This window comes from Megascapheus bottae, chromosome 6, assembly GCF_031878675.1.
Source record: "Megascapheus bottae isolate mThoBot1 chromosome 6, mThoBot2.hap1, whole genome shotgun sequence".
Lineage (NCBI taxonomy): Eukaryota > Metazoa > Chordata > Mammalia > Rodentia > Geomyidae > Megascapheus > Megascapheus bottae.
In genome coordinates, this window is record NC_143514.1 from 70,432,356 (window position 1) to 70,458,624 (window position 26,269).

A 26,269-nucleotide genomic window follows, 5' to 3' on the forward strand; every position below is an offset into this window, starting at 1 on the left:
CACCCGCGCCCAGAGTTCAAGCCCCCGTCGCGGGGTGGGGGGTATTGAGGAGCTGGGGGCGGGAGTTGGGCCTAGTGGTGGAGTGCTTGCCTAGCAGGCATGAAGACCTCGGTATCATATACATAGAAAAAAAAAGAGCCAGAAGTGGTGCTGTGGCTCAGGTGGCAGAGCACTAGCCTTGAGAAAGCTCAAGGACAGTCTCGCAAGCCCGGAGACTGGAAAAAAGAAAGAAAAAGAAAGAAAGAAAAAAAGAAAGAAAGAAAAAAAGAAACTGCTGGGGGCGTGGCGGGGGCGGGGAAGCACCTGAGTTCAAGCCACAGGACTGGCACCAAACAGACAAACGCTTTCAGTGGTTTGCCTCTGGGCCATCGCATTTGCTGTCGCCTGGACCGCTTTCACAGCTGGGCTGGATCCTACTCTGCATTCAGGCCTCCATCACAACCCCATCCCTGGAGCTCATTGCTCAGTAATGTGTCTTCCCACACTTCCAGGGTAAACACCGGAAGCCGGAGGCTTTAGCTTTTTGTCAGGCTTTGCCTTTGCCCCTCACTTTGGCAGGTGACAAGCACTCAGCCAGACTACTGAAACTGTAGGAATTGGGGCGAAGGTAAAAAACAGAACAAAACAAAACCAACAAACAAAAACCGGGAGCGGCCGGGAGCCGGACGGGGATTGGCGGCCGCAGGCCCCGCCCAGCCGCGCGGCCACGCCCACTCGGGGGTCACGTGGGCTCGCGGCTGGGCGGGGCGGGACGATGCTCCAAGATGGCGGGCGTGAGGAAGGTGCTGCCGCGGCGAGCGGTGGGCTTGGCGTCCCTCCGGGCTGTAAGTGCCGCGGGCAGCCGCCCCTGGGGCACCGGGACCGTGCGGGGCCTGAGCCGGGGGCTTGCTCGGCCGCGGTGGCCGCGGTGGCCGCGGCTGCCTTAAGAAGGGGAGCCCGACAGCCTTTGCCGCTGACCCTTATGGGCTGTGGGGAAACGGAGGCAAGCGGAGGTGACGCGACCCCCCGTCGACGGGAACGCCGTCCTCGGCCCTTCCTCTCGACACCAGGCTCGGGAGCCACGCGCACACCTTCCTCTTCCAGGTCGCCCCCGGCCCAGCCGCTTCCCCGCCCCGCTCTGCTTGGTTTGAAGGGCGCCGGGGGCTTCGCGGCGGGCCCTGGCGGCTGTGCTTCGGCCCGTTCGGCGGCGACCGCCGGCTGCTCCCGGTGGAGTCAGCTGTGTTGGAGGAGGGGCAGACCTCGCCCCTTTCTAGGCCAAAGGACTCCAGTTGTCTCGTCTGTACAGTGGGGTATACATTACTTCGGGGTTGTTTTGGAGATTGAGAACAAGTAGGTAACGCATTTGGCATTCTTTCGGCTCTTAAGTAATTAGTGCCGGGTTTTTGTTGTTTTGCCCTGTGTTTGGGATTTTTGTTTGTTGGTTTGTTTTGGGGTGGTTCTAGGAATCCAAGATCTCAAAACACTTGACCACCCAACTGTCAACTCAGCGGGGTTGGGGGAAGATTAATAGTTGGAGAAATCACAGTTCCAAATACTAGTGCTCTTTCAGAAAATCTCTTTCATATCTTCAGGCCACCCACCTCATCCAATTAGTCACGTGGAAAATGAAGACTCTAACTTTAGGAAGTTAGGAAAATTGAATGAGATGATAGATAATAATCCTCTGGATGGGAGGGCATGGCATAATGAAAGTCACATAGCTGTGTGATTTGGGGGCAGTTTTTCTGTCCTGGAATTTGGATAAAGATAGCCCCTGCTATGAGTGTTCGAGTTTGTTCTGATGGATATGGATTAACCACCCATCTCAGGATGCCTTAATATGGTTACAGAGGGTCATCTCTGAGAGGCCTTTTTATTTATCCGAGAGAAGACCAGACCAAGGGGAATAAGCAGCAGTAGCAGCAGTGACCTAAGGACTAGGAGCTTGCATCCCAAAGCCACTCTGCCAGCTTCTGATACTGTTTTGTGACCATTGAGCCATGGAACCTTGGGATACTTTGTTTTCGGTGTCACTGGAATGGTGTGGCAAGGCCTTGTGCTTGCTTGGGAAAATTTGTTTTCTTTGGGCTTCAGATTTTTCCCAGTAAAATGGAGATCATGATAATCCCTAACTGATAAGGTTGTGGCAAGGATAATGTGAGTTATTATTTAAGTGCCTGGCAAATATTGAAGGAAGGATTATTGTGTTTTACATTTTTTTAGTTCTTTTTTTTTGTTTTGTGGGTCATGGGGCTTGAACTCAGCCTGGGCCTTGTCCCTGAGCACTTCAGCTCAAGGCTACCACCCTACCCTTGAGCCAAGCCCCACTTCCCGTTTTCCAAAAGTTAACTGGAGATAAGAGCCTCAGGTCCTTTTGTGCCCGGACTGGCTTTGAACCTTGATCATCAGATCTCAGCCTCCTGAGTAGCTAGGATTACAGGCGTGAGCCACCTCTGTTATGCCTGGCTTGTTTGTTTGTTTTTTGTACTGGTCTTAGAGCTTGAACTCAGGCTATGGGCACTGTCCCTGAGCCTTTTTTGCTCAAGGAGAGTGGTCTACCACAGCTTCACTTCCAGGGCTTTTTTGGTAGTTAATTGGAGATAAGAGTATCCATCATGGCCCCAGATACCATATACATAGCCAGACACTAGTGACTCACACCTATAATTCTAGCTCCTTGGAAGGCTGAGATCTGAGTATCATGGTTTGAAGCCAGCACAGACAGAAAAGTCCATGAGACTCATCTCCAATAAACTACTTAGAAAAAGGCAGAAGTGGTGCTGTGGCTTAAGTGGTAGAGTGTTAGCCTTGAGCACAAAGAGGCTCAGGGATAGCCCCTGAGTCCTGAGTTCATGCCCCAGGACTGGCTTATTATTATTGTTGTTGTTGTTGTTATTGTTATTTTGGTCTTGGCAGGCCGTGATCCCTCAAATCTCTATGACCCAAGTAGCTAGGATCACAGACATGAGCTACAGCGCCAGCTAAATAACATTTGTTAGACTATTCAGCCTATGTTAAACATCCTTCTGCCTCAGCCTTATGAATGCTGGATTAGAGGTGTGCACCACTATACTTGACAAAAACAAAACTACTTTTTCTTTTTTCTTTTTTATTTTTTTTCTTTTGGCTTGAACACAGTTTGGGCGCTGTCCTTGAGCCTCTTTGTGATCAAGTCCCAGTTGGCTTTGAACTGCAATCCTCAAATCTCAGCTTCCTGAGTACGTAGGATTATGGGTGTGAGCCACCAGTGCCTGGCTCTTGGTTTTGTGCTGGCACTAGGGCTTGAACTCAGAGCCTGGGCACTGTCCCTAAGCTTTTTTTTTTTTTTTTTTGCTCAAGGTTAGTATTCTACCACTTGAGCTACAGCTTTTCTTCCAACTTCTTAGGTGGTTAGTTGACCCAGACTGGCTTTGAACCATGATCCTCCGATGTTAGGCTTCTGAGTAGCTAGAATTACAGGCATGAGCCACTGTAAATTATTATCTTAAGTGTTGTTACAGAAAATGAGATGAGTTTCAGTTTAACCTGTTTTAGAAACTTGGAAGCAAGTTTTATGTTCTCTCCACAATTATGTCATTTATGGAGTCCCTATTGTGGCTTAAAGTCTTGGAAATACAGCAGGGAACAAAGCAAAGTCCATCCTCTCTGTGTCATGACACTCAAGTGCCCCTGGAATAATGTAGTGTCCTGTACTAGACCAATTTTGGTGGGACATCTCGGGTCTTCCAGCTTAGTAACTGCCATGGGGAAGGAGAGGTGTTTACCTAGATTAACTGTGGTAAAATGAAATATGTTTGACAAGTTGTACTAAGGATGAAAGAGGCAAAAGAGCCCATGTTGGGGCCGGGAGTTTGGCCTAGTGGTTAAAGTGCTTGTCTAGCATGCATGAAGACCCAGGTTCAGTTCCTCGGTACCACATATACAGAAAAAAGCCGGAAGTGGTGCTGAGGCTCAAGTGGTGGAGCCCTAGCCTTGAGAAAGTCCAAGGACAGTGCTCAGGCCCTGAGTCCAAGCCCAGGACTGGCCAAAAAAAAAAAAAAAAAAAAAAAAGAGCCCATGTTACTAGGGGAGGAGGGAAGATTTGGGACACATTTTACATAGAGGCTTTTCAGATTTTCTTTAAGGGGTGCAGTCTCCTGCAGGCCCATTTTCCCCAGTACAGAGCCTTCCTATGAACCCACCACACTGAGCACTCAGTGATCACTTTTCTCTTGGACAGCTGTGACCCCGTGCATTATGGGGTTGTTCTTGTCACTTTAATGAGTGCTACTTTGTACCATACACAGTGCTCTACAGTTAGGACAAAGGCGTGGAAACAAACAAGGCACCCCAGGTTTATAATCTTCTGGAGGAAAGGTGGCATGGGCATGTTTCCCGTGCCCGTGGAAATAAGGAAATAAGTGTAGCCCTGAAATAAAATACTAGAGATGAGGATGACAGCAGGGTATGGGGGGGAGGGGGGAGTAGAGCACACTGCTTGCTGGCCCTGGTAGAAAGTGGACAATAGGGCCAAGCTGTGAGTTTTGTGACAGCCAAGTTGGGCTGAGCCCGTGGCTGTGCAGTAAGCCAGGTCCAGCTTAAGCAACAGGGCACATGTCATGCCTTTTATACAGAGTAAGAGGTTAACAATTTGTGTCACATGGAGGAAAAAAACAGACTGGATTTTTTGTTTGTTTTCAGTTTGTTTTTATTTTGTGTGTGTGTATGGGGGGGGGCGGGTTCTCAGCGTTTTCTTGAACCATGCTCTGGTATTTTTGCTGTTGGTTTGTATTTAAGATAGTCCCAGCTGGGTACTGGTGGTTCACGCCTGTCAGCTCTTCAGGAGGCTGAAATCTAAAAATTCTAAGACCTAAGGTTCAAAGCCAGCCAGGCAAAGAAATCTGTAAGTCTCTATCTTTGATGAATCACCAAAAAGATGGAAGTGGAGGTGTGACTTAAGTGATAGAGACCTAGGTGAAAAAGCCAAGAGAGAGCTTGAGGCTCTGAGTGCAAGGCCTAGTGATGGTGGGAAGAGTGGGGAGACGTCTCAAGAACTCTTCTGCCTGGGCTGACTCCAACCTCTCATCCTCAGATCTCAGCCTCCTGCGTAGCTAGGGTTGTAGGCATAAGCCATTGGTACCTGGCTTGTAATATGCTTTTGATGTTAATACTAGAGGAAACTGCATGTACATTATACAAAGAAAAATACCACTTGTCTCAGCATTAGTGAAGAAGCACCCCTCCTATGAGAGTGGTCCATGGAGAACTGTGACAATCTCTCTCACTTATCTTTCCTCTTAAACCAAAGGTCAGCACCGCATCTATGGGCACCTTCCCAAAGCAAGTGAAGATTGTGGAGGTCGGCCCCCGAGATGGTCTGCAAAATGAAAAGGTAAAGATGGAAAACAGTCAAAAAGGTGCTTCAAGCATCTGTACTGACTACTAAAACAAATAAAATATTATGCTGTCAATATAAGAGTGCCTAGCGGCTGGGAGTGTGGCCTAGTGATAGAGTGTCTACCTAGCATGCACAAAGCCCTGGTTTGATTCCTTGGTACCACATACACAGAAAAAGCAGGAAGTGGTGCTGTGGCTCAAGTGGTAGAGCACTAACCTTGAGAAAGCCCAAGACCCTAAGTTCAGGCCTCAGAACTAGCAAGAAAAAAATTAAAAAAAAAAAAAGAGTAACTAACCAGGTGCTGGTGATTCATGCCTGGAATCCTAGCTACTCAGGAGACTGAGAGCTGAAGATCATGGTAGCCCTGAGCAAGAAAAGGTCAGGGATAGTACCTGGGCCCTGAGTTTAAGCCCAAGAACTATCACAAAAACCAAACAGATGTACTATTTTACAATCTTAACTCAACAACATACTCTTATATATGGCTGCAGGGCCGGGGGGGGGGGGGGGAGAGGGGGAGTTGAACTCAGTGCCTCGGCACTGTCTCTGAGCTTTTTTGCTCAAGACTAGCACTCTACCACTTGAGTCATAGTGCCACTTCTGGCTTTTCCTTTTTATGTGCCACTGAGGAACTGAACTCAGGGCTTCATGCATGCTAGGCAAGCTTTTTAACGCTAAGCTACCTTCCCAGCCTAGCTTAATACTCCTAACGGAAGCTTCCAGCAGGAAGGTAAGGGCTTCTGTGTACTATGAATTGAGACTTAAGCTTACTGTCCATGAGTAGGATCTCAGGATCCATAGAATCCAGTGAGCAACCAGATGACTAGAGAGGGGGGAAAGCAATAGACTGAGCCTTGTGAGAATAAAGTCCTGTGCCAATTAAGAACAGGAAAAAGGAGGATGTGATATTTGGGCCCTCCCTCATAAGTCCCAGAGGCAAGGGCGGGAGTCATCTCTGCACATGCAAGCTCCCCATTTGTTTATGATGTCATAATTATTGGAAGGTCAGAGACAGTGTGCATGGCAGGAGAATGTGGTTCCTAGTAGATATAAACTGCTTAGACCAGAAGACCCTCTATAGATGTGAAAACAGGCAAGGATTACATGTGAATTCCTGCTTGCGTTTGGAGGCTGAGACACTGAAGAGCTTGCTGTAGCAAAAGCATTGAACTAACAAGCAGTGCCCACTGAGGCCATTTCAGTACCAATGCTGACCTGTCTTATGCTGTCCCATCCTGCTGTAGACTATCGTCCCTACTGCCGTGAAGATCAGGCTGATCGACATGCTTTCTGAAGCAGGGCTCCCCGTCATAGAAGCCACCAGCTTCGTGTCTCCCAAATGGGTTCCCCAGGTGAGCCACAGCCTCTGGTGGGCATTAGTCCGGAGCGTGGATTTCCAGGCCCCTGGCTCAGATCCTATGCCATGCTCAGCACTGTGGGACACTGAAAGATGACATGGGAGCTGGAGTGTGATTCATTCTGAGGCCTGCCCCAACCTACTGGTAGTTTTACTAAGGTTTTTCCTCCTTGCATGTTGGAGGTGGCCACTCAGGTCTCCTCTGGCCATATGACAAGACTCTGTGTGTCTGTGATTTCCATGTATGTGTGTACAAGGACATAACCTGTGACCTGAGTCACAGGCAAGCAGGTTGGTTAGACAGATCCTGTTACAGAGTACTAGATAACACAGTTGGCTGGGTGCGGGTACAACTTACTTATGTAAAGCTGACAGTGTTGACCATACAGAGGAGGGAGAGATATCACCCAGCCCCACTAGGCCTCCTGGCCCTTCAGCACTCGAGCAGATAGCAAAAGCCATAGGCATACTCAGCCCTGGAGGCTTTTTCTAGGGACTATAGAACAGAGACAGGGTGAAAGGTTTTTCTCTACCTGTTTTGCTCTCTGCCTGCTTTGGTGATTAGTTAGTTGACAATAATTTGTTTGGCTCCAGATGGCTGACCACAGTGAAGTCTTGAGGGGTATTCAGAAGTTTCCTGGCATCAGCTACCCAGTCCTGACCCCAAACATGAAAGGCTTCGAGGCAGCGGTAAGAAGCTCACTTGGTGGGGGCTCCTGGAATAGACCGAAGACATTCGTCCCTGTACTGGGACGTCCTCCTTCAGAGAGCAGTTGTGGCCCTGCCACTGCTCTGTGATTACTCTGTGATCCTGACTTGCTGCTTAACTTCTTAGAACTTAGTCTACTTGTACATGAGTGCTAATGAGTACCTTTACATAAGTACTTTTGTGATGACTTCAGAATATGAAGAGTATGGAGACACCTAGCCAGCACCTGACAGGTTCCTGTTATCGCTGGGGCTTGAACTCAAGGCTTTCCACACTCGCTTGGCTCTCTCATTCAAGGCTGGAGCACTAAATTTGAGCCACAGCTTCACTTCTGGCTTTTTGAAGGTTAATTGGAGATAAGAATCTCAAGAACTTTCCTGCCAAGGCTGGCTTTGAACCTCAGTCTTCACATCTCAGCCTTCTGAGTGCTAGGATTACAAAGTGTGAGTTTCTAGTACCTGGCCTCTATTTTTTTGATGTCAGGAACTGGGCACTGTCCCTGAGCTTTTTCACTTAAGGCTAGCACTCTACTATTTTTTTTTTTTTTTGCCAGTCCTAGGCTTGAGCTCAGGGCCTGAGCACTATCCCTGGATTTTCTCAAGGCTAGAGCTCTACCACTTGAGCCTCAGCATCACTTCCAGCTTTTTGCTATGTATGTGGTACCGAGGAATCGAACCCGGGTCTTCGTACATGCTAGGCAAGCACTCTACCACTAGGCCAAACTCCCGGTCCCGCACTCTACTATTTTGAGCCACAGTGCCACGTTTGTTTTTCTGGTGGTTATTTGGAGATGAGTCTCGGGGACTTTCCTACCACAGCTGGCTTTGAACCATGATCCTCAGATCCCAGCTTCCTGAGTCACTAGGATTACAGGTGTGAGCCACCAAGCACCTGGATTCAATCTATACTTTAGAGAAAATAACCAAGCTCTCCACATGTTTCAATAGTACTTGGCTAGCTGTCTTTTTTTTTTTTTTTTTTTTTTTCTGTGGGTCATGGGGCTTGAACTCTGGGCCTGGGCATTGTCCTTGAACTCTTCAGCTCAAGGCTACCACCCTACCCTGAGCCAATCCCCACTTCCTGTTTTCTAGAAGTTAATTAGAGATAGGAATCTCTTGTCCTTTTGTGCCTCGGCTGGCTTTGGACCTTAATCCTCAGATCTCAGTCTCCTGAGTAGCTAGGATTACAGGCATGAGCCACCTCACCCGGCTTTTTTTTCTCTTTTTTTGCCTGTCATGGGTCTTGAACTCTGGACCTGGGCGCTATCCCTGAGCTCTTTAGCTCAAGGCTAATGTTCTACCAGGTTGAGCCACAATGCCACTTCTGGTTTTCTGGTGGTTAATTGGAGATAAGGGTCTCATGGACTTTTGTGCCTAGGCTGGCTTTGAACTGTGATCCTCAGATCTCAGCTTCCTGAATAGCTATGATTACAGGTGTGAGCTGGTGCCCAGCTTTGTCAATTTCTTAAAGTGTAGATAACAGCATCTTTGGAGATACTATTTCTTCATTTAGACAGAAAGCTTCTTTTAAGAGTAATCCCCAGCTGGGCCCAAGAAACTCATAACTGAGGATCCCAGTTCTAAGCTAGCCTAGGCAGGAAAGTTTGTGAGACTTTTATTTCTAATAAACTATCCAAAAAAAAAAGCCATAAGTAGAACTATGGCTTCAATGGTAGAGTACTGGCCTTGAGGAAAAGAAGCTTCAAGATACCAGGCCTTTGAGTTCAAGTCCCAGGAATGGCACCAAAAGAAAAAGGAAGGAAGGAAAGGAAAAGAAAAAAATGTCAGTGGCAATTTCCTTGGGGGCTATCAGAATTGATTTGGGGTGTTTTTCTCCCCCTAGTTGTGCTGGGGTAGAACCCCAGGTCTTGCACTTGCTGGAGAAACTCTCTACCACTGACTATGCCATCAATCTTGTTTTTGTTTTGAGATTTAATTCACTCTGTAGATTTCCCAGAGCTGCTGTGAAAATGCCGCAGAAGTGACTTAAAATAACAGAACTTGGTTTATTCTTTTACATTCTGGAGGCTAAAGTCAGAAATGTAGGCGTCAACAAATAACCTTGTTCTGAGGCCTCCAACAGAGAGAGCCTGCCCCCTGCCTTGCTCTAGTCTCTGGTGGTCTCAGCCATCCTTGGTGCTTTGTGGCTTGTAGCTGCATCACTCCACTCTGCTCCCATGGTCACATAGCCTCATCTTTGTCTCCACGGGGTCGCACAGCCTCTTATCTTCTAAGCCTGAGCCAACATGGCCCCCTCTACCTGTGCTTTCAATGATCCTGTTTCCAAATAAGGCTACATTCAGAAGGGCTGGGGTTAGGACTTCACCACATCATATTATAGGGGCACAATTCCCATACTGTACAGTTTACCGTGAGAACACCAGGAAAGTTGAAGTCTTTGCCTGGGTGTTGGCAGGTGGCTGCTGGAGCCAAGGAAGTAAGCATCTTCGGGGCTGTCTCTGAGCTCTTCACCAAGAAGAATGCCAACTGCTCCATAGCCGAGAGCTTCCAGCGCTTTGACGGGATCATGAAGGCTGCTCAGGCAGCCAGCATTCCTGTGCGGGGGTGAGTCAGCCTGGGGCTCTGCCTCCCCCATCCCTCCCCCTTGCATGGGTCAGCCCAAACCCCATACATCAGCGCCTCTTCCCAGGCGAGTGTGTCAGAGCACTGTAGGAAGCCTTTCCCACAATCCTAGCACGAGGCCTCTCTGCAGGTGGCTCCTGTTGCTCCTGTTGCTTCTCCCTGTTTCTTCATGGCACTCATCTGAGATGATCTCAGCCCCTTGCTCAATGGCCTCTTTATTGCCTAGTTCCAACTTGAAAGCACTCTAGGCGGACAGGACCTAATTGGTCTTGCTCACGTGCTCTGTGGCACATGAGTTATCTCAGTAAGCTTCAGCACAGCAAATGAAGGGGTGACTCCTCTGTCCACGCACAAGAGCAGCCGATTTTGGCTCTCAGGCTGGCCCTGATACCCACTCCTGTTCTCATCCCCTGTCTCCTGAGCACTGCCAGATCCCTTCCATGGCTCTCCACTGCATCTTCTAATACTAAGCCCACCACCTGCCTTGCTGTGCTGTCACACTGAGCTAGCCTTTTGCTCAGGCCAGGACCTAGCTTCAAGTCAAGCAGCCACCCTGCCTCAGCCTGGCTGGAGCATTAACTCCATCCCTCCCATCTTCCCACAGGTACATCTCCTGTACCCTTGGATGTCCCTATGAAGGGAAGATCTCCCCGGCTAAAGTAGCTGAGGTGTGTGTGGTGGGCTACTTCTCCAGTCCCTGTCTGCACAGGTGCCCTGGTCATTGATAGCATCTGTGACCCACCCCTTCATTAAGCCACTCTGGGCCTCACTTGCTCTCTGCAGGCCCCCTACTTGCCTGGCCTCTACCCAGCCTGAAAGCCTCAACTCAGCTTCTAGTCCTGCTGCCAGAGGCCATCCCTGATGGGTGAAGTGGTGACCTCAAGGTGGCCTGCCCAGGGTCCTAGTAGGTGAGGAGCCACATCTTTGGCAGCTACTACCATCCAGAGTAACCCAGGGCCTGAGCACTGTCCTTGGGCTTTCTCAAGGCCAGAGCTCTACCACTTGAGCCACAGTTGTCAGAGCCTAGGACCCCCTAGGAATTTAGCACCCCAGACTTGGAGAATGCCTGGCCAAGGATCCCTCCCCTTATTGGTGAGGTCTGGAGTCTTCTAAGTGTCTGCTTGCTTCTCCAGGTTGCCAAGAAGCTGTACTCCATGGGCTGCTACGAGATCTCCCTGGGGGATACCATTGGTGTGGGCACCCCCGGGCTCATGAAGGATATGCTGTCTGCTGTCATGCATGAGGTACCTGTGGCTGCCCTGGCTGTCCACTGCCATGATACCTATGGCCAAGCCCTGGCCAACACGTTGATGGCTCTGCAGGTAAGCAAAGGTGCTCATGCCTGTGCACACCCCCTGTTTTTCTTTATCTCTCTCTCTCTCTTCCCCTCACCCCCCCATCAGAGGACACAAGGGTAGGATCTTGGTTTTGGTTTTATTGATGCATATGTTTATTCTCACATGATAGGCAAATTAATTCATGAGAATGTTTATCAATCCAAGAGTGGTGGCACACTCCTTTAACCAGCAGTTGAGAGGCTAAGGCAGGAGAATCACAAAATTGAAGCCAGCCCAGGCTATATAGTAAGACTCTAAAACGTATTTGAAAACAATTCTCTTTACTTAATAAAGAAAAAGTAGGAAGAGAGGGCTAGTAGAGAAAAAGAAAAGGGGGTAACAAGTGGCGGGAAAAGGTCTCTAGAACCTAATCCTAGGCATGTAATGGTACAACCTTTACAGTGTGTTGATAAAGAAATGTGAACTCGCTGGGTGAGGTGGCTCACACCTGTAACCCTAGCTATTCAGGAGGCTGAGATCCCCTTGAGCCACAGCACCACTTCCCATTTTCTAGAGGTTAATTGGAGATAAGAGTCTCACTGTCTTTAGTGCCCCGGCTGGCTTTGAACCGAGATCCTTAGATCTCAGCCTCTTGAGTATATAGGATTACAGGCGTGAGCCACTGCCCCCAGCTTTCCATGGGTTTTTCGCTGCTCACAGTCATAAGCTGAAGGGCAGATGACATGGAGGGGATTTCAGGCACCAATGGATGGGGAGGTTTCCAGGACCACAGCCACACATCACCATTATTTTCTCTCACCATTGCTTCCTTTCCAGATGGGAGTGAGTGTTGTGGACTCTTCTGTGGCTGGACTTGGAGGCTGCCCCTATGCACAGGGAGCATCGGGGAACTTGGCCACTGAGGACCTGGTCTACATGCTCTCAGGCTTGGGCATTCACACGGTAAGCCCACTTGCCCTGGTGGGGACAGTCCTGAGCTGAAGGCGCTCCACTTGGAGAAGCCCATGGGCCTATGTGGGGTTGTAGTGATGAAAGGGAGCAAGGGGGTCAGGATGTATTCATTCCAGCCCAAGTACAAGAAGGCCTCAGGTCCCAGTGATATCCATTATCATGTCTTAGAGGTCCAGAAGTATGGAGAGAGTTCAGAACGGCACTGGGTTTCTAAGCTGAAATGATCATTCTCTTGAGCTTTTGTTTGCTCTGTTAGCTTCTTCCACCCCTGCTGTGGGCTCCATAAGAGGCTGTAGAATCCCAGTAGCAGCTTGGAAGTCAGTATGGAAGTCACACAACAAATGTGCTTTGAATCTAACCCTAGGCCCCATCTTTGTGTGTGTGTGTGTGGGGGGGGTGTCATGGGGCTTGAACTCAGCCTGGGCCTTGTCCCTGAGCACTTCAGCTCAAGGCTACCACCCTACCCTTGAGCCAAGCCCCACTTCCTGTTTTCTAGAGGTTAATTGGAGATAAGAATCTCAGGTCCTTTTGTGCCCAGGCTGGCTTTGAACCTTGATCATCAGATCTCAGCCTCCTGAGTAGCTAGGATTACAAGCATCTGGCTTAGGCCCCATCTTTATAGAAGCTGCTGACCTCAGACAAATTGTTTCATCTCTGTAAGCCTGAGAAATGGGAACAATAATAGTAGCACTTACCTCATTAAGCAATTAGGATTAAGTAAGAAAATGTATAGCTGAGGATGTTACATGCTTAATTGTTTGGTGCCCTGGGTCCACTCCTAGCAGGGAAGAAACAGAAGCAAATAGAAACTGTATGTAGAACACTTAGCACAGAGCTGAGAGCACATTACACATCAGCAAAGAGAAGTGTTGTGTTACACACAGAGCTGTCTAGGGGCTGGAGGAAGCAGGGTGGTCCAGTGCTTGCCTCACATGCACAAGGCTCTGGGTTTGATCCCCTCACCACAGGTGAAAATAATCAAACTGTCTGTGGGCCAGGCCCTGGAAGTGGAGTCTCAGTGAGACAAAAGAGCCCGATTCCCTGGCAGTGTCTCCACAAACTATACAAGGGATTGTCAGAAGAATAACCCAGATGTCAGGCGGAGATGCCTCTCCAGCAGTCCTGTCCCATTGGTCGGGAACAAGGGCCTGCCTGTCATCTTTTAGTGTCCAAGTTGTCTGTCCAGTCTTGTTTCCCTGGACATTGAGGGCATGTCATGACTGACTACATCCTCTAACTTGTTTCTCCTAGGGTGTGAACCTCCAGAAGCTCCTGGAAGCTGGGGACTTTATCTGTCAAACCCTGAACAGAAAAACCAGCTCCAAAGTGGCTCAGGCTACCTGTAAACTCTGAACATTTGGTCTATTGTGGCCTCTTGGACTTCAGTAGGACATACATGGGTGATTTCTGAATGAGGAAATGGAAATGATTATAAAATAAAGAGAAATGGGTACCTCACAGGCACCTCAGCTCTGAGGTGTCTCCAGGCAGGAAGGAGGCTAGGTTGCTTCTTGGCCCTCAGGCTCTCCCTGCCAGCTCTGAAGATCCATACAAGACTCCATTCACTAGGCCCCACTGTGCTGGAGACACATGGGAACCTGCTTGGAGTGGTCCTTAACTTCTGGGACTGTCAGCTAGCAAGCTAGCCTGGACACAGCTCCAAGCCATTGCTTTCCGAGGGCAAAGGGCATAAAGATTCCCCTCAAGTTGGCAGAGGGCACTTGCTTGAAAGGGGTGAGGTCTGGGCTTCTCTGGTAGGCGTCTGCCAACTCCACTGTCTCTGGGGAGTCTTCACAGTGAATATGATTTTTGAAAAGAATTCATGTAATTAAAGGTTTAATTTTCCAGCGTTTGTGATGAGGATGTGTGTGGCTGAACCACTGCTCCGGGGACGGGAATGGAGACTTAACTCGTTCCCAATCCTTCCCTGGTGGTCCACTTGGGTCCCCAGCCCAATAACTGGAAACCTGTGCGGTGGTGGCCAGCGGCCAGCTGGAGGCGCTGTGCTTCTGCCCGGGGTGTCTGCGCGAGCTCCCAGGCCTTCCAGTCCCTCTCACCCGGCCCGCCCTGTGCCTGTCCCCAGCTCTGCTGGCAGCCCAGACCATTCCCGGAGGTGGAGGAGGCCTGTGTTCCCGGGCGCTTGGCTCAGGGTCCACGCCGGGCCTTTCTGTAACACACCAACGCCGTCTTCTAAGTGGCCTGGGGTGGCGTGGGGGCTCGGAGCCGTGGACAGGGCAGTTCCTGCAGAGCCCGAGTCGCCAGCCGCTCAGTTCGCGGCGTCGGCTTCGCTGCGAGACAGCTTTGAAAGCGCAGGCTCCGCCTCGGTTCCGCGCCCTTCACAGGGGATGGCACCGCCCACTTCCGGCCTCCGGAGGAAGGCGCCGCACGGCCGCGCGACGGCGGCTCGGGCTTTTTGTCCCCGCGGAGACCCGTAACTCCACGACACGTTTCCTTGGGGGCGAGGCGGGGCGGAGCCTGGCTGGGCTGTCAGCCCTTAAAGGGGCCGCTGCGCCGGGTGCTGGAGGCGGCGCCGCGCGACCAGCACGGAGAGCGCGACCCAGGCAGCTCCAGTCCAGGCACGTTCAACCCAGGCACGTTCGACCCAGGCAGGTTCGGGCGGAGGGATGACGGAAGGGCAGGGCGGGTGGTCGGGGGTGCAGCGAGGGACTTCTGGAGGCCGGGCGCGTCCTAGGCCTCTTGGGCGCTCGTGTCCTGCTGTGGTGGCCCGAATGCTGTGGGTTCATTCATTCCGGCCCTGGTTCCCAGCTGTTCTCGGAGCCACGGCTGGGCACCCGCTCCTCTCCATTGTACAGACTGGGGAAACTGAGGCGGTGGCAGCCGATCACAGTCATCCGCAGGTCCGGGTGGCGCGGGCTTCGGGCCAGCCTCGCTGCCTCCCAGGGCGGCCCAAGGCTTCGTCGGGGAGCAGCGGGGCGAGCAGAGGCGGATGGAGAGCCGCGGAGAGGGGGCGGGCCGCGAGCCTGGATGCCCACTCCCACCCGGTCCTGCCTGCGGTGGGATCGCAGGCAAAAGACTTTGCCCGCTAGCCCCGGCACTTTCTCTGTACAGGGCCAGAAATGACCTCCAGGAAAATAGCGCACACGCGCGGGGTACGGAGCCTAGCACGCAGTGAGCCCCGGGTCCCGTGGACTGGAGCTGGAGGAGCTTAGAGGTAGCTTAGAGGAAGGAGGAGCAGGCCAGCTCGTAGGAATGAAAGGCCACAGTGTCTGGGGCTTCCGCCCTGCTCCGCTCCGCCCCCTCCGCGGGCAGAATTTGTTCAGGGCGGGGATACACACCTGGCAGTGGGGCCTGGGCCAGGTCCACGTCGACACTGACCCACACAGGGGCCCTTGAGGTTGGACGTTATCTGAAGTTCCAAGCTAAGAGTTTCAAGCTTAGCTGGCCCTGGCATGGACTGAGCCCAGCCACTGCCCTGGGGTGGGCCAGGCGGGCAGCTCCAAGGCTGTTGTGCACCAGCCCAGGAGCTGGACTCAGCCTGTCTGGCTCAGGACCCCACCCTGGAGGTCATATGCATAGTGTATTTCCTGCTTCCTCCAAAGTGACTCTTGGGGGACAGGGAAGGAAGGAGCGGGATGCCCAGAGCTGGAGGCATTAAACTGGAGACCAGGAGCCAGTTGACATCTAGTGAGAGTTGAGACCTGAGTTGAATGGATAGAACCTCTAGCTGGGATCCTGGGGTCCCAATTAAGCTGCCATATTCCCTTCTGTCCAGAATGCCCAGTGTCGGGACATTGGAGCTGAATCCTCACAGTCCATCTTCCCAACCCTAGGTCAATTGGAACTTGAAAATATGGTACCCAGTTAGACATACTGGCTCACACCTAGAATCCTAGCTACTCGGGAGGCTGAGATAGTAGTCCCCAGGCCAGCTATTCAGAAATGTTCACAAAATGCCCCGTGTGTGGGCCAGGAGTTTGGCCTAGTGGTAGAGTGCTTGCCTAGCATGCATGAAGGCCCGGGTTCGATTCCTTGGTACCACATACATAGAAAAAAGCTGGAAGTGGTGCTGAGGCTCAAGTGGTAGAGCTCTACCCTTGAGAAAACCCAAGGATAGTGCTCAGGCCCTGAGCTCAAGCCCAGGTCTGGAAAAAAAAAAAAAAAGCCAGGTGTGGTGCCTCACACCTGTAATCCTAGCTACCTCAGGAGGCTGAGATAGTAGTCCCCAGGCTAGCTATTCAGAAAGGTTCACAAAAAGCCGGGTGTGGTGCCTCACACCTGTAATCCTAGCTACTCAGGAGGCTGAGATCTGAGGACCAAGGTTCAAAGCCAGCCAGGGCACAAAAGGACCTGAGACTCTTATCTCCAATTAACCTCCAGGAAATGGGAAATGGGGCTTAGCTCCAGGGTAGGGCAGTAGCCTTGAGCTGAAAAGCCCAGGGACAGTGCCCAGGCCAACTTCAAACCCCATGATCTACAAAAAATTTTTAAAAATGTTCACAAAACTCTATCCAGAGCCCTGAGTGTGGCCACAGCTGACACTTTCCTGGACCAGGTACAATGGCAGAGAAGGTCCTGGTCACAGGCGGGGCGGGCTACATTGGCAGCCACACTGTACTGGAGCTTCTGGAGGCAGGCTATGAACCTGTGGTCATCGACAATTTCCATAATGCCATCCGAGGTGAGCACGGGAGTGGGGCACTGGGGTTGAAGACTGTGGCGGGCTTGGGGAAAGAAAATCCTGGGATCGGGGCCGGGAGTTTGGCCTAGTGGTTAAAGTGCTTGCCTAGCATGCACGAAGACCTGGGTTCAATTCCTTGGTACCACATACATAGAAAAAAGCCGGAAGTGGTGCTGAGGCTCAAGGGGTAGAGTGCTAGCTTTGAGAAAGTCCAAGGACAGTGCTCAGGCCCTGAGCTCAAGGCCAGGACTGGCAAAAAAAAAAAAAAAAGAAAGAAAATCCTGGGATCCAGGACCCCATCTCTTGATTTTCATGTCCTGCTGCCCTGCCAGGAGGGGGCTCCCTGCCTGAGAGCCTGCAGCGAGTCCAGGAGATGACTGACTGCTCCATAGAGTTTGAGGAGATGGATATCTTGGACCAGGCGGCCCTACAACGTCTCTTTAAAAAGGTAGGTGCTTGAGGGGTTACTGGTGCACCTTCTCCAGACACCTGTGAGATCTGGCAAAGCTGGAAGGCAAGCCTTTCATTGCCATAGGGCTAGGACCTCCAAGCCGCCTCCAATCCTGGTTTTTCCCCCACAGCACAGCTTTAAAGCTGTCATTCACTTTGCTGGGCTCAAGGCTGTGGGCGAGTCAGTGCAGAAGCCTCTGGACTACTATAGAGTTAACCTGACAGGGACCATCCAGCTTCTGGAGGTAAGAGGCCAGCAGTGCCAGCCACCCAAGGTAAGGGCTTTCCTGGGAGTCAGAGAGGCCCCAAGCTGCATCATCTTGGACTCATGTCTTTCCTTTCCTGCCAGCCTTAACGTCCCTCTTCCTAACTGCCCATCACCTTAGTCCCAGCCTCGCACTGATGGGCGTGGCAAGTGGAACTGAGATGTGTGACCCACCTCCCCTTCCCCCGGCTAGGTCATGAGGGCTCATGAGGTGAAGAACTTGGTGTTCAGCAGCTCAGCCACTGTGTATGGGAACCCTCAATACCTGCCCCTGGACGAGGCCCACCCAACCGGGGCTTGTACCAACCCCTATGGCAAGTCCAAGTTCTTCATTGAGGAAATGATCCGGGACCTGTGTCAGGCAGACAAGGTGAGAGCCTCTGGACACAGCCCTGGAGTCACTTCCTGGCTCCTGGTGGTCTCCTTGAGCTGGAAGACGGACTCCTGAGCACCCACCCTCCACCCCAAAGAGGAAGCTGAGGCTTGGGAGTGGTAGTGCTGAAGCAAGTATGCTGGTTTAAACCTGTAATCCCTGCTACTTGGGAGGCAGAGATCAGAATATGGTTCCAAGCCAGCTTGGACAAAAACAAAAAAAGGTTTGGGGACTTAAACCAGTTTCCTGTGCAGTCATCATCCCAGTAATGCCAACAAGTGTAAATAAGGAGCTCATCCAGGCCAGCCTAGACATACAATGCAACCCTGTCTCGAAAGTGACCAACCCCCAGCGGCTCAGTGCTGAGTGTCTGCCTCGCAAGTCTAAGGCCCTGAGTACAACCCCTAGTATTGCAAAAGAAAAAAAAAAAAAAAAGTTGACGTGAGGTGCCCAAGGTCACAGCGGGACGGAGGACCCCAGCCCTTGCCCATTTCTAGAAAACTGACATAGATGAACACACTGCCTGCACCCCTTCCCACTGTGCCTGCATTTCACAGACCTGGAACGCCGTGCTGCTGCGATACTTCAACCCCACAGGTGCCCACGCCTCTGGCCGCATCGGCGAGGATCCCCAGGGTATTCCCAACAACCTCATGCCCTACGTCTCCCAGGTAGGGGGCAGCAAAGGGCTGGAGGTATTGCAACAGGGATCTAGCGGAGACCTGGAAGGAGCTGACCTGATCTTTGTCCTAGGTGGCCATCGGGCGACGGGAGGCCCTGAATGTCTTTGGTGATGATTATGCCACAGAAGATGGCACAGGTGAGCCCAGGGACCAGAAAGGGCCAGGAGTGGGGGTCAGGAGAGAGGTGCAACAAACTCCCCATCCAACCACCTTGTCCTCGCAGGTGTCCGGGACTACATCCATGTCGTAGATCTGGCCAAGGGCCACATCGCAGCCTTGAAGAAGCTAAAGGAACAATGTGGCTGCCGGGTAGGAAGAGAAGAACAGCCAGGGAGGGAGGGGAATGGAGTTGTGAACAGTGGGGCCCACACAGGCAGTGCAGCCCATCCATGAACCCTGTTCCCCGGGACAGATCTACAACCTCGGCACAGGCACGGGCTACTCAGTGCTGCAGATGGTCCAAGCCATGGAGAAGGCCTCAGGGAAGAAGGTAGGCCCTGCCTGGCTCCTAGCAGCAAAAAGCCTGGACCCTCTCCTCTGCCCACCTACCGGGCACCCAGTGTACCCAGGACCCCATGGCTGCCTAGCACTGGTGCTCAATGAAACGTCTCTCTCCTCATAGATCCCATACAAGGTGGTGGCACGGCGGGAAGGCGATGTGGCAGCCTGTTACGCTAACCCCAGCCTGGCCCATGAAGAGCTGGGCTGGACAGCAGTCTTGGGACTGGACAGGATGTGTGAGTGCTGACTGACCTGGGACAGTGAGGGCCACAGGGCATCTTCCCCAGGCTGCCCTCAGGGCGGGCCCTGACAACCCACACCCGTCATAGGTGAAGATCTGTGGCGCTGGCAGCAGCAGAATCCATCAGGATTTGGGGCGCAAGCCTGAGTACCTTCCCTTACCACGGACCAGGAAAGGAAAAGAAACAGCTGCCTTTTCTGCGGCCTCCCCCATCACTCTGCAGGACCACATCACCCTGAAGCTCTAGGGCCAAGCTGAGGCTATCCTACCTCAAACCCAAGCAGGGTCCATTTCAGCCTGACCAGGAGCTGGGCAGCATTCCTTAGCTCTGGCAGGACCACCACAGATGCAGAGGAGGCGGGGCTCCGGGACCACGCACCTCCTCCCAGGCACTGATGCAGACTGCCACAGGGGGGCTTTCCAAAGTATTTTAATAAACCGTTTCTTACGCTGAGCATTCTTCTAGATCTACTTCTGCACACCTGGAACAGAATCAGGCAGGCCTAAGAGCTGAGGAAGCAGTGTCTTTAATTTCATCGGAATCCAGGACACAAGAAAAACACCCAAAACCACATGGAGACAGAAGACATGGAAACACAACTCCTCCCCCACAGCCTCCCTAGTCCTAGAGTGGGGACATGGTGGGGGTGAGACAGACAGCAGGGGATGGGGGTGGGGGGTCCTGTGCCTCAATCCAGCCCTATAGGCTCCAGGCCTGTGAGGGTGGAGGGCAACAAGGAGGCAGGGCCCAGCCCCCAGGTAGGGAACCAGCTGAGGGAAGGCCCCAGACTCCACTTCACCTGCCTGCCAGGCAGCAAGCCGCCCACAGCAGCCAGGGGCCAGGGCCATGGACACATTCATGATTGAGAAGCAGCTGCGGTGAGGCAGGAGACACACACGATTATCTGGGCAGAGTTGCTGGGGTGGGGCCTGGGGGGGCCCAGGGGCCAAACCCTGAGGTCACAGGAGGGGCCCAAAGCGGGGCTAGTGAGTGAGGTCCTGAGTGAGTGGGTCAGCGGCTGGGCCCCTTTCTCCCGCTGCCTGCAGCCCCTCCAATACTGCTGCCGGGGGCCCCGCCTCCGGGGATGTGGGGTGAAGAGTAGCCCACTCCTGCTGCAGACTGCCCGTGGCAGAGGACAGCAGGAAGGCCTGGCCAGGCCTCAGCTGCCTGCCCCAGAGGCCGGTGGGGAGAGGGTAGGGTGGTGGGGAGGGGACAGAGGCTTGCTCATCCGGCTCAGATCCAATACAGTGCGGTGCTTGCTTGCTGGGTCTCCCAGGAGCTGGGGACTGCACTGAGGCCACTGACTTGGGTTAGACTGGAGGCAGCAGCTTTTCAAGGAATTCCTTCACAGCTGCCATCTCCTGGGGTTGGAGAAGACAGTGAGGCTCCCTGCTGGAGGAAGGGAGGGAGGTGCTAACAGGCTGACCCCACTGACCTGCGGACAGGAGCTGTGCATGACACCTGGGTAGGTCTTGAACTGGACCCTGGCAGGAGTGACAACAGATCGGAGCTTCTCAGCTGTCAAGGCTCCAAACCGAACAGGCACCATGGGGTCCAGCTCCCCATGACACTGAAGGATGGCCAGGTCCTTGGCGCTGCCATTGGCTGCCTGTGGAGCAGACAGGACTCAGAGGGCTGTGGCTTGAGCATCACGTGGCCAGGGCAGGAGGAGCTGTGGGACAATCACCTGGGGGAAGTTCCGGTGCAGGGGCAGCCAACAGCTCAATGCCACAATGCCAGCAAGAGGGTGGGGACAGGTGAGAGCGGTGTAGAGGGACAGAGCCCCACCCTGGAGGGAGGACACAAGGGCAGGTCATGAGGTTACAGCTCACCCACCCAGCCCTTCCCCCTCACTCCTCCCTTACCTGTGAAAAGCCACCCAGGACGATCCGATTGGCAGGGATCCCGTTCTTCATCTCGTGCTCAATCAAGGCCTTGACTGGGGAGAGGGGCATGACTGGGTGAAAGGAGTGGCTGGGGAGTCCCCCTACCGCAGGGAGTCAGGGGGCGCTGCCTAGTGCTTTCTGAGGACAGGGAAGGAGGATGCTGGGGAAGACCAGGGTCTTACTGTTTTCTGCTGCCTTCTTAATGCCAGCCTCATCTTCTGGGGCATCTGGACTCAGCCCCATCAGGTCAAACCTGGGTGACCAGAGGTGTTGGAAGCAGCTGGAAACCCCAGCTAGCCCCCTGCCATCCAGCTCCCCCAGAACGTACCAGGAAGGCATCACCATCTTCATGTTGAGGGTCACAGGGATCCTAGGCCTGGGCAGGAGACCAGAGGGCCACGTTACTTAGTGGGTTAAGGAAGACACAGCAGAGAAACAGGGAGGAGACAAAGCAGCCCCTGGAGGCCCCTCCCAGCAGGCAGGGCCTATGTTTAAGGTATTGCCAGGCAACCTGCCACGTGGGGCTGGAGGCTGTGGTTGGAGCACTGGAAGTGAAGGAGAAGATCCATCTAATACGGTGACAGGGATTCCGGAGTGATGGGTGAGTACTTGGGAAAGGAGCCCAGGAAGCCCTGGTCTCAGGAGATCTGGGGTCTAAACCCCTGGGGTTGGGGGCAGGAGCACTTGCTGACTGCTCAGCAGCCTGGCCCAGGAAGCAGCTGACAGAACAGGCGGGCTGGGGACCACAGGACCACCCCCCCCACACACACCAGCCGTCCCTGGCTAAGACGATACTTACGCATGGGGACAGATGTACTTGACATGTGGGAGTCGGATGGTGGAGAGGGCGTCAGCCCAGCTGTGCCTGAGGGGAAGAAAGGAGAAGAAGGGCCTGTTGTAGGAAGTGGCAGCCCTGCTGCCGGGCCCTGCCCCCTCCCCAAGAAACACCCCACCCCGGCTCTCACCCTGTGTCTCCAAGTCCATGTAAAAAGATAACCTGGAAAAAGAGTAACAAATGGGGAGGTGGGAAGTTCCCCATCTGGACCCTCAGCTTCAGCTTACCCCTCCCCCAGCCCGGTCCCCTTGGGGAGCTGACACAGCAGCCAACAGATTAACCCTGAGCCTCCTGGCTTCAGGCTACTCCCTTCTCCTCACTGTCACTTCTCGTTTCCCACACCCCTGAAGCCCAATGCCCTCTATTAGATCTGCTCCAGGGACTGCTAAGAGTGCCACAGCCCTTACCGCAGCCGTTTCCCGCTCAGCTCCAGACACGGTGGCGGCGTCAGTGAGCAGGGGCACAGACATGGTGTTACCACACATACACTGCAGGAGTCCCTGCAGGCCGGGCCTGGAAGAACGAGGGGCAGCTGGTCCACAACACAGCCAGGCAGGGGCAGCCCCCTAGATCAAGGGGCCCACACGGGGCAACAGCACCCCACAGCACCCAGGTTCAATCCTGGGCACAAAGAAGGCAGGCAAGAGGTCCAAGCCAGCTAGGCACTCATAGCTCAGGCCTATAATCCTAAGTACTCAGGAAGGAGAAATCTGAGCATCATGCCTGGAAGCCAGGTTGGGCAGGCAATCTACAGAACTGTGGGTTCTTTTTTGTTTGTTTTTTGACCAGTTGTCCTCAGGGCCTGGGCACAATACTACTTCTGGTTTTCTGGTGGTTAATGAGAGATAAAGAGTCTCACAGACTTTCCTGGCCAGGCTGGCTTTGAACTGTGATTCTCAGATCTCAGCCTCCTGAGTTGCTAGGATTAGAGGCATGAGCCACTGATTCCTGGTGAGACTTATCTCCAAGTAACCCCCACAAAGTAAAAAAAAAAAAAAAGCTGTTGTATGTGTTCTGGGCACCCATGTCTCACATGTAACTCTACTCAGGAGGCTGAGAGGTTCAAAGCCAGCCCAGGCAGGAAAATATACTGAAACAGAGACTTTTATCCCCAATTAGTTACCAGAAAAGACAAAAGAACTGTAGCTCAAATGGGAGAGCAATAGCTTTGAGCAAAAGAACTCAAGGACAGCATCTAGACCCTGGGTTCAAGCCACAGAATTAGCACCAAAAGGGAGGGAGGGTGTGTGGTGAAAAGCTAGGAGACAGTTCCCAGGCACTGGGTTCAAATCTCAGTACTGGCACACAAAAAGGACAGAATGATTGGAAACTGGTCTCCATTTCCAGCACAGAGAAGTAAAGGCAGCCACCCTTAGAGGACCAAAACTCACCCACTGATTCTGGCTGAGCTTGCTCTAGACAAGCAGGGGACAGGGGTAAGATATAGGAAGTTGATAACTCCCTCACTGCTAACTACCTCCTCCTTGGTATCCCTTCTTCTCTGGAGCCCTGGGGTCCCTGTTCCTCAAATCCCAGCACTTACAGAGAATGAAGGGGAGAAAAAATGCTTCCAACACCCCATCCCCGTCTTCTCCATCCTTCTTCCTTTCCCTTCCTTCCAGCCCCCACTCCATCATCACAGCAGGTTCAACCATTCCCAGGGCCCTTTGGATCCCCTGAGAGCCGAAGGATTCCCCGACCTGCCATCCACCCCAAAACTAGTCCTCCACGCCCCAGCGCGAGGCTACCTGCTGCTGCTGGTGCGGCTGCCGGTGCTGGGGCCAAGGGACTCCAAATGAACAGGTTTTGAGAGTCCCAACACCCCAAGAACGTCGAGCCGGCTGGCCCCTCCCCGCGCCGAGCATCCTCCAAGGTCCGGACGCTTGCGCCACCTGCCTCTAAGCGCCCACCCCTCCTGGGGCGCCCGCTCCCTGGCCAGGCTGGGCCCTAGCCGAGCTGGCATCCCCACCCCCGGGTCCTCCGCGCTCCGCGGGACGCACCTGCCGCGCTCGGGAGCTCCCTTCCCGTCTCCACCCTCGGGGCGCCCGCCCCTGCGCCTGCTCCCCTCTCCCCCCAGTGAGACCCCGGGTCCCTCAACTGCCACAACTCCCGACCCGACTCGACCTGGGCCCCTCCCCACCGAGGCACGGTCACCTCTGACCCAGGGAGGCCCCGGCCCCGGCTGGCATCGGAGCTCCCTCCTCCAAGCGCCAAGCCCGCCCGCCCCACGCGGCAGCCCCCGGCCCGGCCGCGCTCTGCTGCCCCGCGCGTCGCCGTCCCCTGCGCCCCGGGCCGCCCCCCGCCCAAGACCCCCACCTCACTCCCTGGGGCTGGCGAGACCGCGGGTCGGCGACGCTGCCCGTCCTCCCGCAGACACGGTGCCCCCTCGGCCGCCCCCGCCGGAACTTCCGCCCGGCCCGGGAGCCCCGCCAGCGCGCTGCCGGAAGTGGCCCGGCCGGCCGTACGGAACCCGGAAGCGGGGCCGGGCTTCGCGGGCGGGCGCTGCCATGCTGCGGGCCGGGGGCTTCCCCGAAGGCGAGCGGGGAGGCGCTGCCCGCCGGCGGGAGCTCGTCCACCGCGCTTCCACCGCCACGGCTGAAACGGCTTTTTTCCCCTGGAGCAAGAACAGCTACCCTCCACTCCTTCAGCAGAACGGCCGGACACAACGGTTAACTACACTCGTGTTGTCCCTGGATCTGTCCACCGGTTCTCCCTCAACACTGGAGCTCATGCTGTATTCTAAGATCATGTCCAGTCTTATCTTGAAGGTGATAAAACTGAGGCCCAGGAAAGATAAGTACACAGCAACCTCAAGATCACAAGAGCTGCCTTTCTTGACCTGCTTCCTAAGCTATAAAATGATAATAACCAACCTCTACTTCAGACGTTTGCTGTGAGGTTCCAATGAGGCCATGTGAACATGCCTCTTTATAGACCATAAAGGCAGTGCAAAGCCTTAATCACTCTGAAAAGGACCTGGGAAACTACACAGGCCACATCAGGACAGCTTGGTAAGCATCAGCTGCGTTCCTAGCACAGTTCCGGATCTACAATGCCAGGTAGGGTGCACAAAATACCACCAAATGAGCCAAGAAGAGAAGGGCTTCGTGGGGCCACCACTGAGTCACCCTTCATACTGGTAGAGTGGAAATGGGGCTCAGGGCCCACAAAGGCTGGGTGGGAGGCTCCTTTAGTTGGGAGGCTACATCCCGGAACTACCTATGTGGATCTACAAACAGGAAATGAGTCATGCTGTCCCTCAATTCTCCAAGCTTAACCTAGTCTTTTCTGTGAACTGAAAAAAAACTGCAAGCTTGAAAAAATCAACAAAGCACTTTTCTCCAGGCCAAGAAGAGATCTGATCATCAGTACTCAATATCTCACAGAGATAAAACCTTAAGGGCTAGGAATGGGGCTTAGTGGTAGAGTGCTTGCCTAGCATGCATGAAGCCCTGGATTCCATTCCTCAGCACCACATAAACTGAAAAAGCCAGAAGTGGTGCTGTGGCTCAAGTGGTAGAGGGCTAACCTTGAGCACAGAGGCTTAGGGACAGGACTTGAGTTCAAGCCTCATGACTGGCAAAAAAAAACCCTTAAAAACCAGGATTCTTGGGCCAGGAGTTTGGCCTCGTGGTTAAAGTGCTTGCCTAGCATGCATGAAGACCCAGGTTCGATTCCTCGGTACCACATACATAGAAAAAAGTTGGAAGTGGTGCTGAGGCTCAAGTGGTAGAGCTCTAGCCTTGAGAAAGTCCAAGGACAGTGCTCAGGTCCTGAGCCCAAGCCCAGGACTGGCAAAAAAAACAAAACAAAAAAAAAAAAAAAACAGGATTCTGGCCAGGCACAGGCGATTCACAAATGTAATCCTACTCAGGAGGCAGAGACTTGAGGATTGAGGTCTGAAGCCAGCCTAGGCAGAGAAGTCCATGAGTCTCTTATTTCTACCCAAAAAGCCAAAAGTAGAGCTATGGCTCAAGTGATAGAACTTTAGCTTTGAGCAAGAGCTCAGGCATAGTGCCTTGGTTCTGAGTTCAAGCCCCAGCACACACACACAGGGGAAAAAAAAAAACAGGGTTCTAAACAGACTGTCGGCAGTCACAGGAAATCAGTCAAGTTTCAGATGAGGAGGCCCAATCCCAAGG

General features: G+C 53.1%; 3 protein-coding genes across 5 annotated transcripts; 2 read left to right on the plus strand and 1 right to left on the minus strand.

Moving 5' to 3' along the window:
* Positions 1 to 731: 731 nt before the first annotated feature.
* Positions 732 to 14,105, plus strand: Hmgcl (3-hydroxy-3-methylglutaryl-CoA lyase). Of its 2 annotated transcripts, none has more exons than XM_090335570.1 (9): positions 732 to 824; positions 5,267 to 5,350; positions 6,601 to 6,708; positions 7,308 to 7,403; positions 9,838 to 9,986; positions 10,609 to 10,672; positions 11,138 to 11,326; positions 12,119 to 12,244; positions 13,505 to 14,105. In XM_090335570.1, exons 1-9 carry the CDS (start codon positions 765 to 767, stop codon positions 13,604 to 13,606), a joined length of 978 nt encoding a protein of 325 aa, XP_090191696.1. In that variant the 5' UTR covers positions 732 to 764; the 3' UTR covers positions 13,607 to 14,105. The 2 variants fall into 2 exon arrangements, with proteins under 2 accessions (XP_090191696.1, XP_090191697.1); XM_090335571.1 differs by lacking the exon at positions 732 to 824 and adding an exon at positions 934 to 1,329.
* A 684-nt stretch (positions 14,106 to 14,789) lies between these two features.
* Gale (UDP-galactose-4-epimerase) lies at positions 14,790 to 19,858 on the plus strand. 2 transcript variants are annotated; one of them, XM_090335573.1, is made up of 11 exons: positions 14,790 to 14,863; positions 16,767 to 16,892; positions 17,225 to 17,340; positions 17,474 to 17,587; positions 17,801 to 17,977; positions 18,538 to 18,651; positions 18,734 to 18,800; positions 18,887 to 18,972; positions 19,076 to 19,153; positions 19,286 to 19,400; positions 19,494 to 19,858. In XM_090335573.1, exons 2-11 carry the CDS (start codon positions 16,772 to 16,774, stop codon positions 19,550 to 19,552), a joined length of 1,047 nt encoding a protein of 348 aa, XP_090191699.1. In that variant the 5' UTR covers positions 14,790 to 14,863; positions 16,767 to 16,771; the 3' UTR covers positions 19,553 to 19,858. The 2 variants fall into 2 exon arrangements, with proteins under 2 accessions (XP_090191699.1, XP_090191698.1); XM_090335572.1 differs by having other exon boundaries at positions 14,817 to 14,863; positions 16,727 to 16,892.
* Positions 19,859 to 19,916: 58 nt separating this feature from the next.
* On the minus strand, positions 19,917 to 24,550 carry Lypla2 (lysophospholipase 2). The gene is made up of 10 exons (XM_090335574.1): positions 24,444 to 24,550; positions 22,535 to 22,640; positions 22,258 to 22,289; positions 22,092 to 22,157; positions 21,621 to 21,668; positions 21,475 to 21,545; positions 21,272 to 21,345; positions 21,094 to 21,195; positions 20,842 to 21,015; positions 19,917 to 20,767 (listed from the first exon to the last, which is right to left on the minus strand). Exons 2-10 carry the CDS (start codon positions 22,610 to 22,612, stop codon positions 20,717 to 20,719), a joined length of 696 nt encoding a protein of 231 aa, XP_090191700.1. The 5' UTR covers positions 22,613 to 22,640; positions 24,444 to 24,550; the 3' UTR covers positions 19,917 to 20,716.
* Positions 24,551 to 26,269: the final 1,719 nt, after the last annotated feature.

Excerpts from the sequence above, each read along its gene's own strand:
- Hmgcl (XM_090335570.1), top strand. The coding sequence starts at position 765 with ATGGCGGGCGTGAGGAAGGTGCTGCCGCGGCGAGCGGTGGGCTTGGCG. Across the intron at positions 6,709-7,307 it reads CTCCCAAATGGGTTCCCCAG|ATGGCTGACCACAGTGAAGT; the intron begins GTGAGCCACAGC and ends GTTTGGCTCCAG. Across the intron at positions 11,327-12,118 it reads ACACGTTGATGGCTCTGCAG|ATGGGAGTGAGTGTTGTGGA; the intron begins GTAAGCAAAGGT and ends CTTCCTTTCCAG.
- Gale (XM_090335573.1), top strand. The coding sequence starts at position 16,772 with ATGGCAGAGAAGGTCCTGGTCACAGGCGGGGCGGGCTACATTGGCAGC. Across the intron at positions 17,341-17,473 it reads TACAACGTCTCTTTAAAAAG|CACAGCTTTAAAGCTGTCAT; the intron begins GTAGGTGCTTGA and ends TTTCCCCCACAG. Across the intron at positions 18,652-18,733 it reads TCATGCCCTACGTCTCCCAG|GTGGCCATCGGGCGACGGGA; the intron begins GTAGGGGGCAGC and ends TCTTTGTCCTAG.
- Lypla2 (XM_090335574.1), bottom strand. The coding sequence starts at position 22,612 with ATGTGTGGTAACACCATGTCTGTGCCCCTGCTCACTGACGCCGCCACC. Across the intron at positions 22,158-22,257 it reads CATGGACTTGGAGACACAGG|GCACAGCTGGGCTGACGCCC; the intron begins GTGAGAGCCGGG and ends TCTTCCCCTCAG. Across the intron at positions 21,546-21,620 it reads AAGATGGTGATGCCTTCCTG|GTTTGACCTGATGGGGCTGA; the intron begins GTACGTTCTGGG and ends CTGGTCACCCAG.